Source organism: Glycine max, chromosome 10, assembly GCF_000004515.6.
Source record: "Glycine max cultivar Williams 82 chromosome 10, Glycine_max_v4.0, whole genome shotgun sequence".
NCBI classification, from domain to species: Eukaryota; Viridiplantae; Streptophyta; class Magnoliopsida; order Fabales; family Fabaceae; genus Glycine; species Glycine max.
The window spans coordinates 18,771,175-18,782,264 of NC_038246.2; the positions used below are offsets into that span (position 1 = coordinate 18,771,175).

The 11,090-nt window shown below is 40.5% G+C and overlaps 1 protein-coding gene across 1 annotated transcript; it reads right to left on the minus strand.

The window, feature by feature from the left end:
- Positions 1–3,484: 3,484 nt before the first annotated feature.
- Positions 3,485–3,982, minus strand: LOC102668372 (uncharacterized). Its single transcript, XM_006589952.1, has one exon. The coding sequence runs from the start codon at positions 3,980–3,982 to the stop codon at positions 3,485–3,487; it is 498 nt and encodes a 165-aa protein (XP_006590015.1).
- Between the last annotated feature and the right edge of the window lie 7,108 nt (positions 3,983–11,090).

The following is an 11,090-nucleotide window of genomic DNA, read 5'->3' on the forward strand; positions in this document are numbered from 1 at the left end:
GATAGCATGCAGAGACTAACGTTGTCTTCTGCACCCTTTGTCAATCGCGACCAGCAAGCCCGTTGACATGCGAAGATTTACGTCGTCTTCCGTGCAGACAACCTCTGTCAGTACTAACTCGTGAAGTTAGGGGGCAGGCAGAAATACCCAACTGGTTATCCGTATAAACATTCTTTTGCTATCCGTAAGACTCAAAGCACGATAGCATGCAGAGACTAACATCGTCTCCTGCACCTTTTGTTGTCCTGACCCATGAAGTCAGGTGACATGCGGGGTTACCTTATGGTTACCCGCACCGTTCATCAACCAGGGGCAAACGAGCCCGTTGACGCGAAGAAATTGACATCGTCTTCTGCACCTTTTGTCATCCAGGGACAACGAGTCAGGTGGTAGGCGGAGATACCTTATGGTCATCCACGCCTTTCATTAATCGAGGGGAATGAATTCGACGGTATCAGGATGATGTTGGTCATTCGGTGCTGATCATTTTCAAAAATTTTGCAGGTTTTTACTCTCGTCGGCCGGAAACAGTCAAGCCCAACGACGTGCGAGATTCTTCTCTGCTGGCCAGGACGATCGAGTGCAATGGCGAAGGTTCCGCTGGCGGGGATATTGACCGGCCGAATGACGTTCCGCTCGAACGAAATTAGTGTCTTATCTTTACTTCGCTTTTATCTCCAATAAAAGATAAGTAAAGAGGGGCAACTGTCATACCTTAATTTTGTCTGGGGACCATTGGTTTGGTGGCATACAACCTTCGCTTGATCGCTTCGAGGTACTTACCACCCATCGTTAGGCAATCCGTGAAGCTCTGTGACATGTCGGGAGGTGAAAGGAAGCATTGTTGCGCAATTCGTAAAGTTCCGTAACATTCCAGAAGTCAAAGAGGGGATGGTTGTGTAATCCATAAAGTTTCGTGACATTACAGAAAGAAAACAAGTATCGTTACGTAATCCGTAAAGTTCCGTAACGTTACAGAAAAAGAATCAGCAAAAAAGGGAAAAGGGGTGTATTTAGTAAACAGGGGTGTGCAAATAGCAACCAGGCCCACTTGGACCTTCCAGGGTGTTCCAACAGAAAGCTGTGCCTTCTGGTGGAAGCAACCCAGCTCGCCTGGGCGAGCTGGGCGGCAACCACCTCCCTCTTTTCCCCTATAAATAGGGGAAAGAGGGCAGAGCAAATTCGTTCAACCCTCCGTGGGCGATTTCGTGAAGGTTTTCCACCATTCTTCATCGTTATTCATTCCTTCTTCTTTGTTCTTCGGTCTTCAACCAATAAGTTCCCGAAATCAAACCTTTCAATTCATTCTGTGCCCTTAGTGGTCCCCACTCGTTTCGAGTGCTTTATTTTCATTTCGTTTACTTTCCATACCCCCTTTTGACGTGCTTTAACCATTTATTTAAGTCGTTTTCACGCCTAATAAAAAATAAAATAAATTTCCACCGATCATTTGAGTTGTAATATCTTTTAATCTCTGTTAGAATAAAATCCGACCGATCTTTCACGCCGTAACCACGTTGAAAACCAAAAAGAGACAAAATAATAATAAAATAATAAAAAATATCTGAATAAAATAATCCAAAAAAAATCAATCGGTCGTTTTTCTTTGGGATTTTTCTTAATTGAATTGACTAATAACCAAAGTGAAACTAAGGCTAAAATCAACTCACAAATCAAGCTTTTGTCATTAAAAATCACCTAAAAACCATTTTAAGGTCCAACGCCTTGAAATGGTCCTCTTTTCTTTTATTGGTTAAACGTGGACTTTTGAAAGCCTAAAATCAACACATAACTTTCTCACCTCTTTCAGAAAAAACAAGAGATCATTAATGGTCCAATGCCTGAATGTTTTTCTCTCCTTTCAAAAGAATCAAAAGATCATTTAATGGTCCAATGCCTTAAATGACCTTTTATTCAGTCGAAATATATCTTGCAAAAAAAAGGATAAAAGCAACTTAACCAACGTTTAGTTCTCATAGAACTACGTAGGTCTGATTTCCTTATCATAATTGAGAAATACGTAGGAGCGAGGGAAACACCCTTGTCGACCACAAAAAGATAAAAAATATAAAAAGCATAAAAAGACATAAAAAGCGTAAAAGAGAAAATAAAACAAATTGAAGTCATATTTGCACACTTGATTAAAGGTTGTCGTCCCTTGTGATGGACGTGTGGGGTGCGAATACCTTCCCCGTGCGTAATTACAACTCCTGAACCTTTCACACTTAAAGTTCGTAGACCACACCTTTTCCGTTTTTTCTGACGTTTTCCTCGAATAAACGTTGGTGGCAACTTCATGTATTTTCCTTTCTTGGAAGACGCACCCGTGAGCCTCGCGTCGCCCTCCCGCCGAAGGGTAGGTTGTGACAATCGTGCTTAGCGTGATAGGGCCGCACTTAGCCAGTTCATCTGGAAATCAGAAATCTCCATCATAAGCAATGAACTTGCTTAGAACAGCACGACGCTTAGCACAACACGACGCGATTTCCAGAAAATACCCAGGGGTTTTTCACCCCTTTCGACTAAGGCCTCTATTAGGCCCCTAAACCAAACTACATTACTCCGATAGCGAAACCCTAAGTGTATTCTAGCCATAACTAACCTAATAACACTAAACCTAAATGTGGGCGAGTCACAGAAGTGTGTGACGGAAAAAAATGCTCTTTAGTCTAAAATGGTAACTACCTAGGCAGTTCCCATTTTATTTTAGCAATTTCGTGTTGCGTGCTTAGCACACAACCACGCTTAGCGTGACAACACGAAGTTTGGATTTTAAGGCTCAAGCACTTAGCGTGACCTCTCATGCTAAGCCCAATTCACAAATTTCAAATTCCAGAGAGGTTTTTAGGCTTAGCGCGAGGACCTGCGCTCTGCGCTTAGCTGCTAAAGGTGGGGCTTAGCGCATAAACATGCTCCTCCATGCAGTGATGGCTTGCGCTTAGTGCTATTCCAAAGATTTCCAAAATAGAGAGGGAATTGTGCTTAGCGCATCACCTTGCTAAGCCTAATTCGAGAAATTCAGATTCTAGAGAGATAATTGGGCTTAGCGCTACCATCCAGCCACTAATCAGGGGTTTAAGCGCTTAGCGCGAGCAGGGGCTCGCTTAGCGTATGAATACTTGGCACTTAGCGAGTGAACAACTGACAAATTTTCTAAGTTCTTTTTCTGTTCACCTCTTCACCAAAGCTTATGAACCCTTTTTCAATATTAATCAAGCTGAAATCACACACAATCACAAGCAATCCACTACACTCAATGCAAAAAAACAAAATTAAAAATAAATGACTGGGTTGCCTCCCAGCAAGCTCTCGTTTAACGTCATTAGCTTGACGCATCGCTATATTATCCTAGATCAATATTAGTTCTCTCCTTCAGAACCTTCTCATCAAACTCCTTCACCTGTAAGCAGACATTTTGGTCCGAAAAATGTTTTTCTTCATCAAACAAGTCGAAGCTAATTTTTTTATTATCGATGCCTAACTCCTACTTTTTCTTTCCCAGGTCTACTACACAACTTGCACTGGACATGAAAGGGCATCCCAAAATTATGGGAATTTCAAGATCCTCATCTATGTACATCACTACAAAATCAGCTGGGAAATTGAAATGTTTGACTCGAATCAAAACATCTTCAATAACACCGTGGGGTCTGGTTATAGAGCAATCATCTAGCTGTAAAGTCATTCTTGTAGGCATTATTTCCAACTCCCCCAACCTTCTACACATGGAGAGTGGCATCAAGTTGATATTGGCTTCCAAGTCAATGAGAGCTTTTCCCACCGAGACTTCACCAATTGAACAAGGAATGGTCACGCTCCTAGGGTCTTTATGTTTTGGTGGAAGGATCTTCTGAATGACTGCACTGCAGTTACCCTCCACTACTATATTCTCACTGTGAATGTATTTGTTCTTCCTTGTCAACATATCCTTCAGAAATTTAGAGTAGAGCGGCATTTGTTGTAGAGCTTCTCCAAAAGTCATAGTAATTTCTATTTTCCTGAAAATATCAAGGAATCTCACTAGATGGTGTTCCTTGTCTTTCTTGGAAGGTACCAAAGGGTATGGCACCTCTTTTCCCTCATTAAAAGCTACTTCCTTTTTTTTCTCTCTTGCTAACTCACTCGTACTCTTTTTCTTCTCTTCTTTTCTCTTTATTTCTTTTTCATTTTTTTCATTATCTTTTTCTTTTTTTTCCTTCTTTTCTTTTTCATTTATTTCTTTTTCACTCAAATTTATTGGTGCTTCTCTCCTCTGTTCATCCTCCTCTTCTTGTTCTTCCTCTATAAGTTCACAAAAGGGTTGCACAGGTTCAGGTGTTGGTTCAATTACCAGCTATTGTTTGTCATCCTTCACCATTTTCTCCTTAGTTTTTTCCTCATCCACATTGTTTGCCAATCTTCTCCTGGTCATAACAGCCTTGCACTCCTCTTTCGGATTCTTCTCGATGTTAGCTCCAAAGCTGCTTGACAGTCGATCTGCCAATTGCTTAGCCAGCTGTCCCACTTGGACTTCCTGATTTTTTATGGCAGACTCTGTGCTCTTTTGATTTGACATAGAGACTTGCATGAACTGAGCAAGAGTCTCTTCCAACTTTGATGTTCGATCATAGAGACTTGGCCTTTGTTGCTGTGGCCTTGTGGATGGTCCACCCTAATCTTTGTTGAAAGGATTTCCAGGGTGATTTCTCCACTGTCCATGTTGTTGATTATACTACTGGCCATGCTGGAATCCAGAGAATCCACCTACATTGAAATTGTGTCTTGGCTGGTTCCCCATATAATTGACTTCATGAGCTGGTTCTTCATTGGGAATGCAGTAGCCATAATCATGAGCTCCACCACATATGACACACCCTGAAACCTGCAAAACAGTAGATGGCGAAGATTGTGAAGAATGTAGTTCGGTTGGCAGCTTGCTTAATGTTTCTGTCAATGCCTCAAGTTGCTTAGACAGCAGCTTGTTCTATGCCAACAGAGCATCTTGTGATATGAGTTCCAGCAGGCTTCTTTTTGTTGGAATGTGGGCTCTATCTCTCAAAATTGCTATGTCACTTGCAGCCATATTTTCAATGAGTTCCATGGCTTCTTCATGGGTCTTCAACTTGATTATTCTCCCAGCAAAAACGTCTAATAGCTACTTGGACTATGGCCTTAACCCATCAATAAAAATGTTTTGCTGAATTGGTTTTGAGAATCCATGAGTGGGTGTCTTTCTCAATAATCCACGAAATCTCTCTAATGCCTCACTCAAGGACTCTTTTAGAAATTGATGAAACGAAGAGATGGTTGCTTTTCCTTCTGCAGTCTTAGACTCAGGGAAATACTTCTTCAAAAATTTCTCAACCACTTCATCCCAAGTCTTAAGACTTTTGCCTTTGAACGAGTGAAGCCACCTTTTAGCTTCATCAGACAACAAGAATGAAAACAAGCTCAAATGGATAGCATCCTTAGGCACACCAGCCAGTCTAATAGTGTTACAAATCTCAATATAGGTGGCTAGGTGCGCATATGGGTCTTCATTAGGAAAACCGTGAAACAAATTGTCCTGGATCAATTAGATTAATGATGGAGGGTAAGTGATGGTTTGTGCTTAAACCTCCGGCCGCACAATACTTGAAAAGAATTGTGGCACACTTGAACTTGAATAAACTTCAAGGGTCACTCTCCTTGGCTCCTCAACCATGATTAAGTCTTCAGCTAATCCTGTGTGAGATTGCCTTGTATAGGAAAACTAGAAGATGCCTCAGAAGATCGAGGTTCTTCTTTTGGAGTTGTTACTGCTTCTATGTCCTGTAAAAATTTTCTATTTCTTTATGGAATTCTTCTCCTGCAAGTTGTGTTAATCTCCAAATCTATGGGAATCAAAGCACCTGCAGCAAATCTTCTTTGCATACAAAACAAGCAAAACAACACTTATCTAATTCCAAAGAACAAAAAATCTATAGTATCTACTATTAACAAAAATAATCAAAGAATCAAAGAAAATAAAATGAATTAATTCCTTAAAACTGAACTAAGCTCTTCTAATGAACTAAGTTCCTCGGCAACGATGCCAAAAATACTTGTTCTGCCCCACTCACGGTTCACTTCTTCTTTTTTTCTTTTCTTTTCAAAACACGGAAGTGGGGTCGCGTGTGTTACCGGCAAGTGCACCGGATTGTCAAGTATTTTAAATTAAAACGGAGTGATCCGAGTATCGAACACTGGGAACTTTTGGATTAGACAGAGTTTTGTTCAAGAATCAGGCATTGTGTAAACAGACATTGATACTCATAAATAGAAACAAAAATGCGATATATCCTAAGCTAAAAAGCAGTAAATGTAAGCAATTAATAGAGACAACAATGGTTTAAAAGTGTTGGGTCTTTCTAACAAACGAGTTGATGCATATAAAGATATTTCTCTAACTAAGAGTATTCTTATGTTCTATGCTGAAGACCAAAGTACTAAACCTCGATCCCTCGTAAGTTTAGATTAATTCAAGTATTTTAAATTAAAACGGAGTGATCCGAGTATCGAACACAGGGAACTTTTGGATTAGACAGAGTTTTGTTCAAGAATCAGGCATTGTGTAAACAGACATTGATACTCATAAATAGAAACAGAAATGCAATATATCCTAAGCTAAAAAGCAGTAAATGTAAGCAATTAATAGAGACAACAATGGTTTAAAAGTGTTGGGTCTTTCTAACAAACGAGTTGATGCATATAAAGATGTTTCTCTAACTAAGAGTATTCTTATGTTCTATGCTGAAGACCAAAGTACTAAACCTCGATCTCTCATAAGTTTATATTAATTCAAACTAAACTTCATTCTCAGATCCCTCTTGTTGAACTAGGTTTAATTCAAACAACATTATACTCACAACATAAGAAAAACTAAAACCCTGCACTCTATCCTTAGTAATGCAGTTATTTAGCCCTGCTTTATCAAGTTCTAAGGCAACAGTACATTTCCCAATGCTAAAGTTCCCTAACAATACACACTAGTGGGTGATCAGACCAAAGGCATGCAACAATAAAGCATTGATAGAAGCAATGAACACATAAAACACTCTTAATTAGATATGAAAAGTATTTACATCAACTGTTCATTAGAAATCCCCAACTAGGGTTTTAGCAATTCATTACAAGGAGATCTAAATTACAAATCAAACAAAAAATGAAGTGCAATTGATGCTTACACAAGAAGGGGGATCCCTCCTCCTCTTCCTGGCACCTCACAATTACTCAAACACTCTCAAATCACTCTCAAATGGCTCCTTGCTATTGCTTCCTCCTCTAAGCTCCCCTTTCATGCAAGGCTCGCTCTTTGAGTGTGTGCAAATGTTGTCTGTGTAAAAGTGTAATAATTGCATTACCCTAATTCTCACAATTCAGGCTTTAAATAGGCTCTGAAATCGCACCGTCGCGCTTAGCGCGACTATCGCACTTAGTGTGAGTAAGTGAATTTGGGTTTGGCGTCAATGTTGCACTGAGCCTGGCAAGAGACGGATGACACGCTTAGCGCACTAAAGCCTCACTTAGCGATGGATATGCACTAAGTCCACTGAGTTCGCTTAGCGCAACAACCACTTTGGCACTTCAAGAAATTAGCTCCTTTTTACCTGAAATTGTACAAATTTTAACATTAATTCCAATAAAAGAGACCCTAATGACAGAGATCAAAACACAACAAAGTTTATTTACAATTCCTACAAAAGAACTATAAATTGGGGAAAACTATACATATTTTATAAAAATTTTCTATACAAAAGTTAGTCGTATAAGATGACTAACATTGACCATCACTCAAAATGATTCTTCATTCATCCTCCGATTTGCAGGATCCTGGATGACAAGATGCAAATGCATGCATGTTTATGATTGAACGTTAAATGCAACAATTAAACAGGTGTTATCGTGTTCAATTTTACTTAAACGCTTATGGAACCCTATTGATCGAGTCAAATGGCTCCGGATTCAGTGGGCAAGATTGAGAGTGTATGTTCTTAAGGACAACAAGAAGTAAAGGACACAACACAGGAGGTTGAGATGCAAATCATTAACCCTCATTTATTAATGCTACGATTATGGTTTACAAAAGATTTTAAGACTTTGAGATCCCAATAAGTCTTTAGGGAACAGTCACGTGTTGAGCCTTCTAGTTGCCTTAGCCTTCATCATCCATGCTTGCAAGCAACAATGCTCCTCCTGAAAAAGCCTTCTTTGCAAAAAAAGGTCCTTCTTCATAATTTGGAGCCCACTTCCCTCTGTAGTCCTTTGGAGCCTGTGATACATTCTTTAAGACAAGATCTCCCTCACTGAACTTGTGCAGGCACACCTTTTTGTCAAAAGCATTCTTCACTCGGCTTTGATACAGTCATCCATGGCTCATGGCAGCTAACCTCTTACCTTCTATAAGATTCAACTTATCAAAGCGAGTTTGGGCCCATTCTGATTCTTCCAACCCCAATTCGGCTAAAATTCTCAAAGAAGGAACCTCTAACTCAAACGGGAGCACAACTTCCATCTCGTACACCAAAGAGAAAGGGGTTGCTCCAGTTGTTGTGCGCACCGAATTTTGATAACCATGCAACGCAAATGGGAGCATCCCGTGCCAATCCTTATATGACACGGTCATCTTCTGAACTATCTTCTTAATATCCTTCATCATCTTGTTGTTCAGATTGGTGGCATTGTCTGTGATGTCGCAACCTACCCTTCGACGGGAGGGCAATGTGAGGCTCCCGGGTGCGTCTTCCAAGGAAGGAAAACGTGCGGATTTGCCACCAACGTTTATTTGAGGAAAACATTAGAAAAAATCAAAAGCGGGTCTACAAACTTTAAGAATAAAAGGTTCGGGAGTTGTTTTTACACACAGGGAAGGTATTAGCACCCCATGCGTTCGTCACGAGGGACGTCAACCTTTAATCAAATATGCAAAACCATGACTTTTAATTCATTTTATTTTTTAATTTTTTTATGTTATCTTTTCCCTTTTTATGTTCTTTTACTTTTTTGGGGGTCGACAAAAACGGGGCATTTGCTCCTACGTATCCTCAATTGCGATGAGGAACTCAGACCTATGTAGTTCTTTGGAAAACAAGAAAGTTATATGGGGTGTTGATTTTAGAATTTTAAGTTGTTCATTTTAACTGATAAAAGTAAAAAGGACCGTTAAGGCGTTGAACCTTGAAACGGTTTCAAATGACATTTTTGCGGACAAAAGCTTGATTTGTGAGTTGATTTTTAGCCTTAGTTTCACTTGGTTATTTCTCCACTCATTCAAAGAGAACTTTCCAAGTAAATGTCCATAAATGGACCATTTTGCCCCTATCTTGAATTTCTTGCCCATTTCCTTCTGAAATGTCACGAAACCCTATGGATTGCGTCATGATTGCTGTTTAGCAGCTCAATTCGGTTGGCAAGAATCCAAATGTTTGCAAATGATCATCCCCAGACAAAACTAGGGCATGACAGTTGCCTCTCTTTACTTATCTTTTATTGTCGCCTTTTGAAGGCATGCAATGACTGAAGACATTATTTTCTTTGAAATGAAAATGATGGTCATTGTCACCTTTTGAAAGCATGCAATGACTGAAGACATTGTCATCTTTGAAATGTAGATGAGGACATTGTTGCCTTTTGAAGGCATGCAATGACTGAAGCCCTTGTCTTCGAAATGTAAATGAAGGCATGCAATGAGGCAATGACTGAAGACATTGTCATATTCGACATGTAAATGATGGTCATTTTCGCCTTTCGAAAGCATGCAATGACTAAAGACATTGTCATCTTCGAAATGTAGATGAGGACATTGTCTCCTTTTGAAAGCATGCAATGGCTCAAGACATTGTCGTCTTCGAAAAGTAAATGAGGTAGATGACCATAATTTGTCTCCACGTGCTATCGAACTCGCTTGTCTCTTGATAGAAAGGGTAGCGGATGATCATAATTTGTCTCCGCGTGCTATCAGACTCGCTTGTCTCTAGATAGCAAGGGTAACAGATGACCATAACGGTCTCTGCATGCCATCGAACTTCCTTGTCTCTAGATAGCAAAGGTATATGGATGACCATGATGGTCTCCGCATGTCATCAGACTTGATTGTCTCTGGATGATGAAGGGGAGACTAAAATAGTCTCGGTCGAAAGACATTGAGTCTTCGACAAAAGGAGCAGATGACCATATTTGTCTCTGCATGCCATCGGACTTGATTTTCTTTGGATGATGAAAGGGAGACTTTATTAGTCTCGATCGGTAGACATTGAGTCTTCGCCAAGAGGAGCAGATAACCATATTTGTCTCTGCGTGTCAATGGGCTCGCTTGCCTCTGGTTGACGAAGGGGACACTTTAATAGTCTCGGTTGAAAGACATTGAGTCTCTGACAACAAGAGCAGATGACCATATTTGTCTCTGCGTGTCAACGGGCTCGCTTTCCTCTGGTTGACAAAGGGGAGACTTTAATAATCTCGGTCAAAAGACATTGAGTCTCTGACAAAAAGAGCAGATGACCATATTTGTCTCTGTGTGTCAACAGGCTCGCTTGCCTTTGGTTGACGAAGGGGAGAATTTAATAGTCTCAGTCGAAAGACATTGAGTCTTCGACAAAAAGAGCAGATGACCATATTTGTCTTTGTGTGCCATCAGACTTGACTGTCTCTGGATAGCAAATGGAGACTAAAGTAGTCTCGGTCTAAAGACATTTGAGTCTTCGACAAAAGAGGCAGATGACAATATTTGTCTCTGCGTGTCAATGAACTCGCTGTCTCTGGTTGATAGGGGTGACAACAATAGTCTCGATTGAAAGACACTGAGTTTTCGACAAAGGGAGCAGATGACCATATTTGTCTCTGCGTGCCAACGGACTCGCTTGTCTTTGGTTGACAGGGGAGACTGCAATAATCTCGATTGAAAGACACTGAGTTTTTTACAAAGGGAGCAGATGACCATATTTGTCTCTGTGTGCCAACGGACTCGCATGTCTCTAGTTGACAGGGGGGACTGCAATAGTCTCGGTCGAAAGACACTGAATCTTTGACAAAGGGAGCAGATGACCATATTTGTCTTTGCGGGTCAACGAGCTCGCTTGCCTCTGGTTGACGGG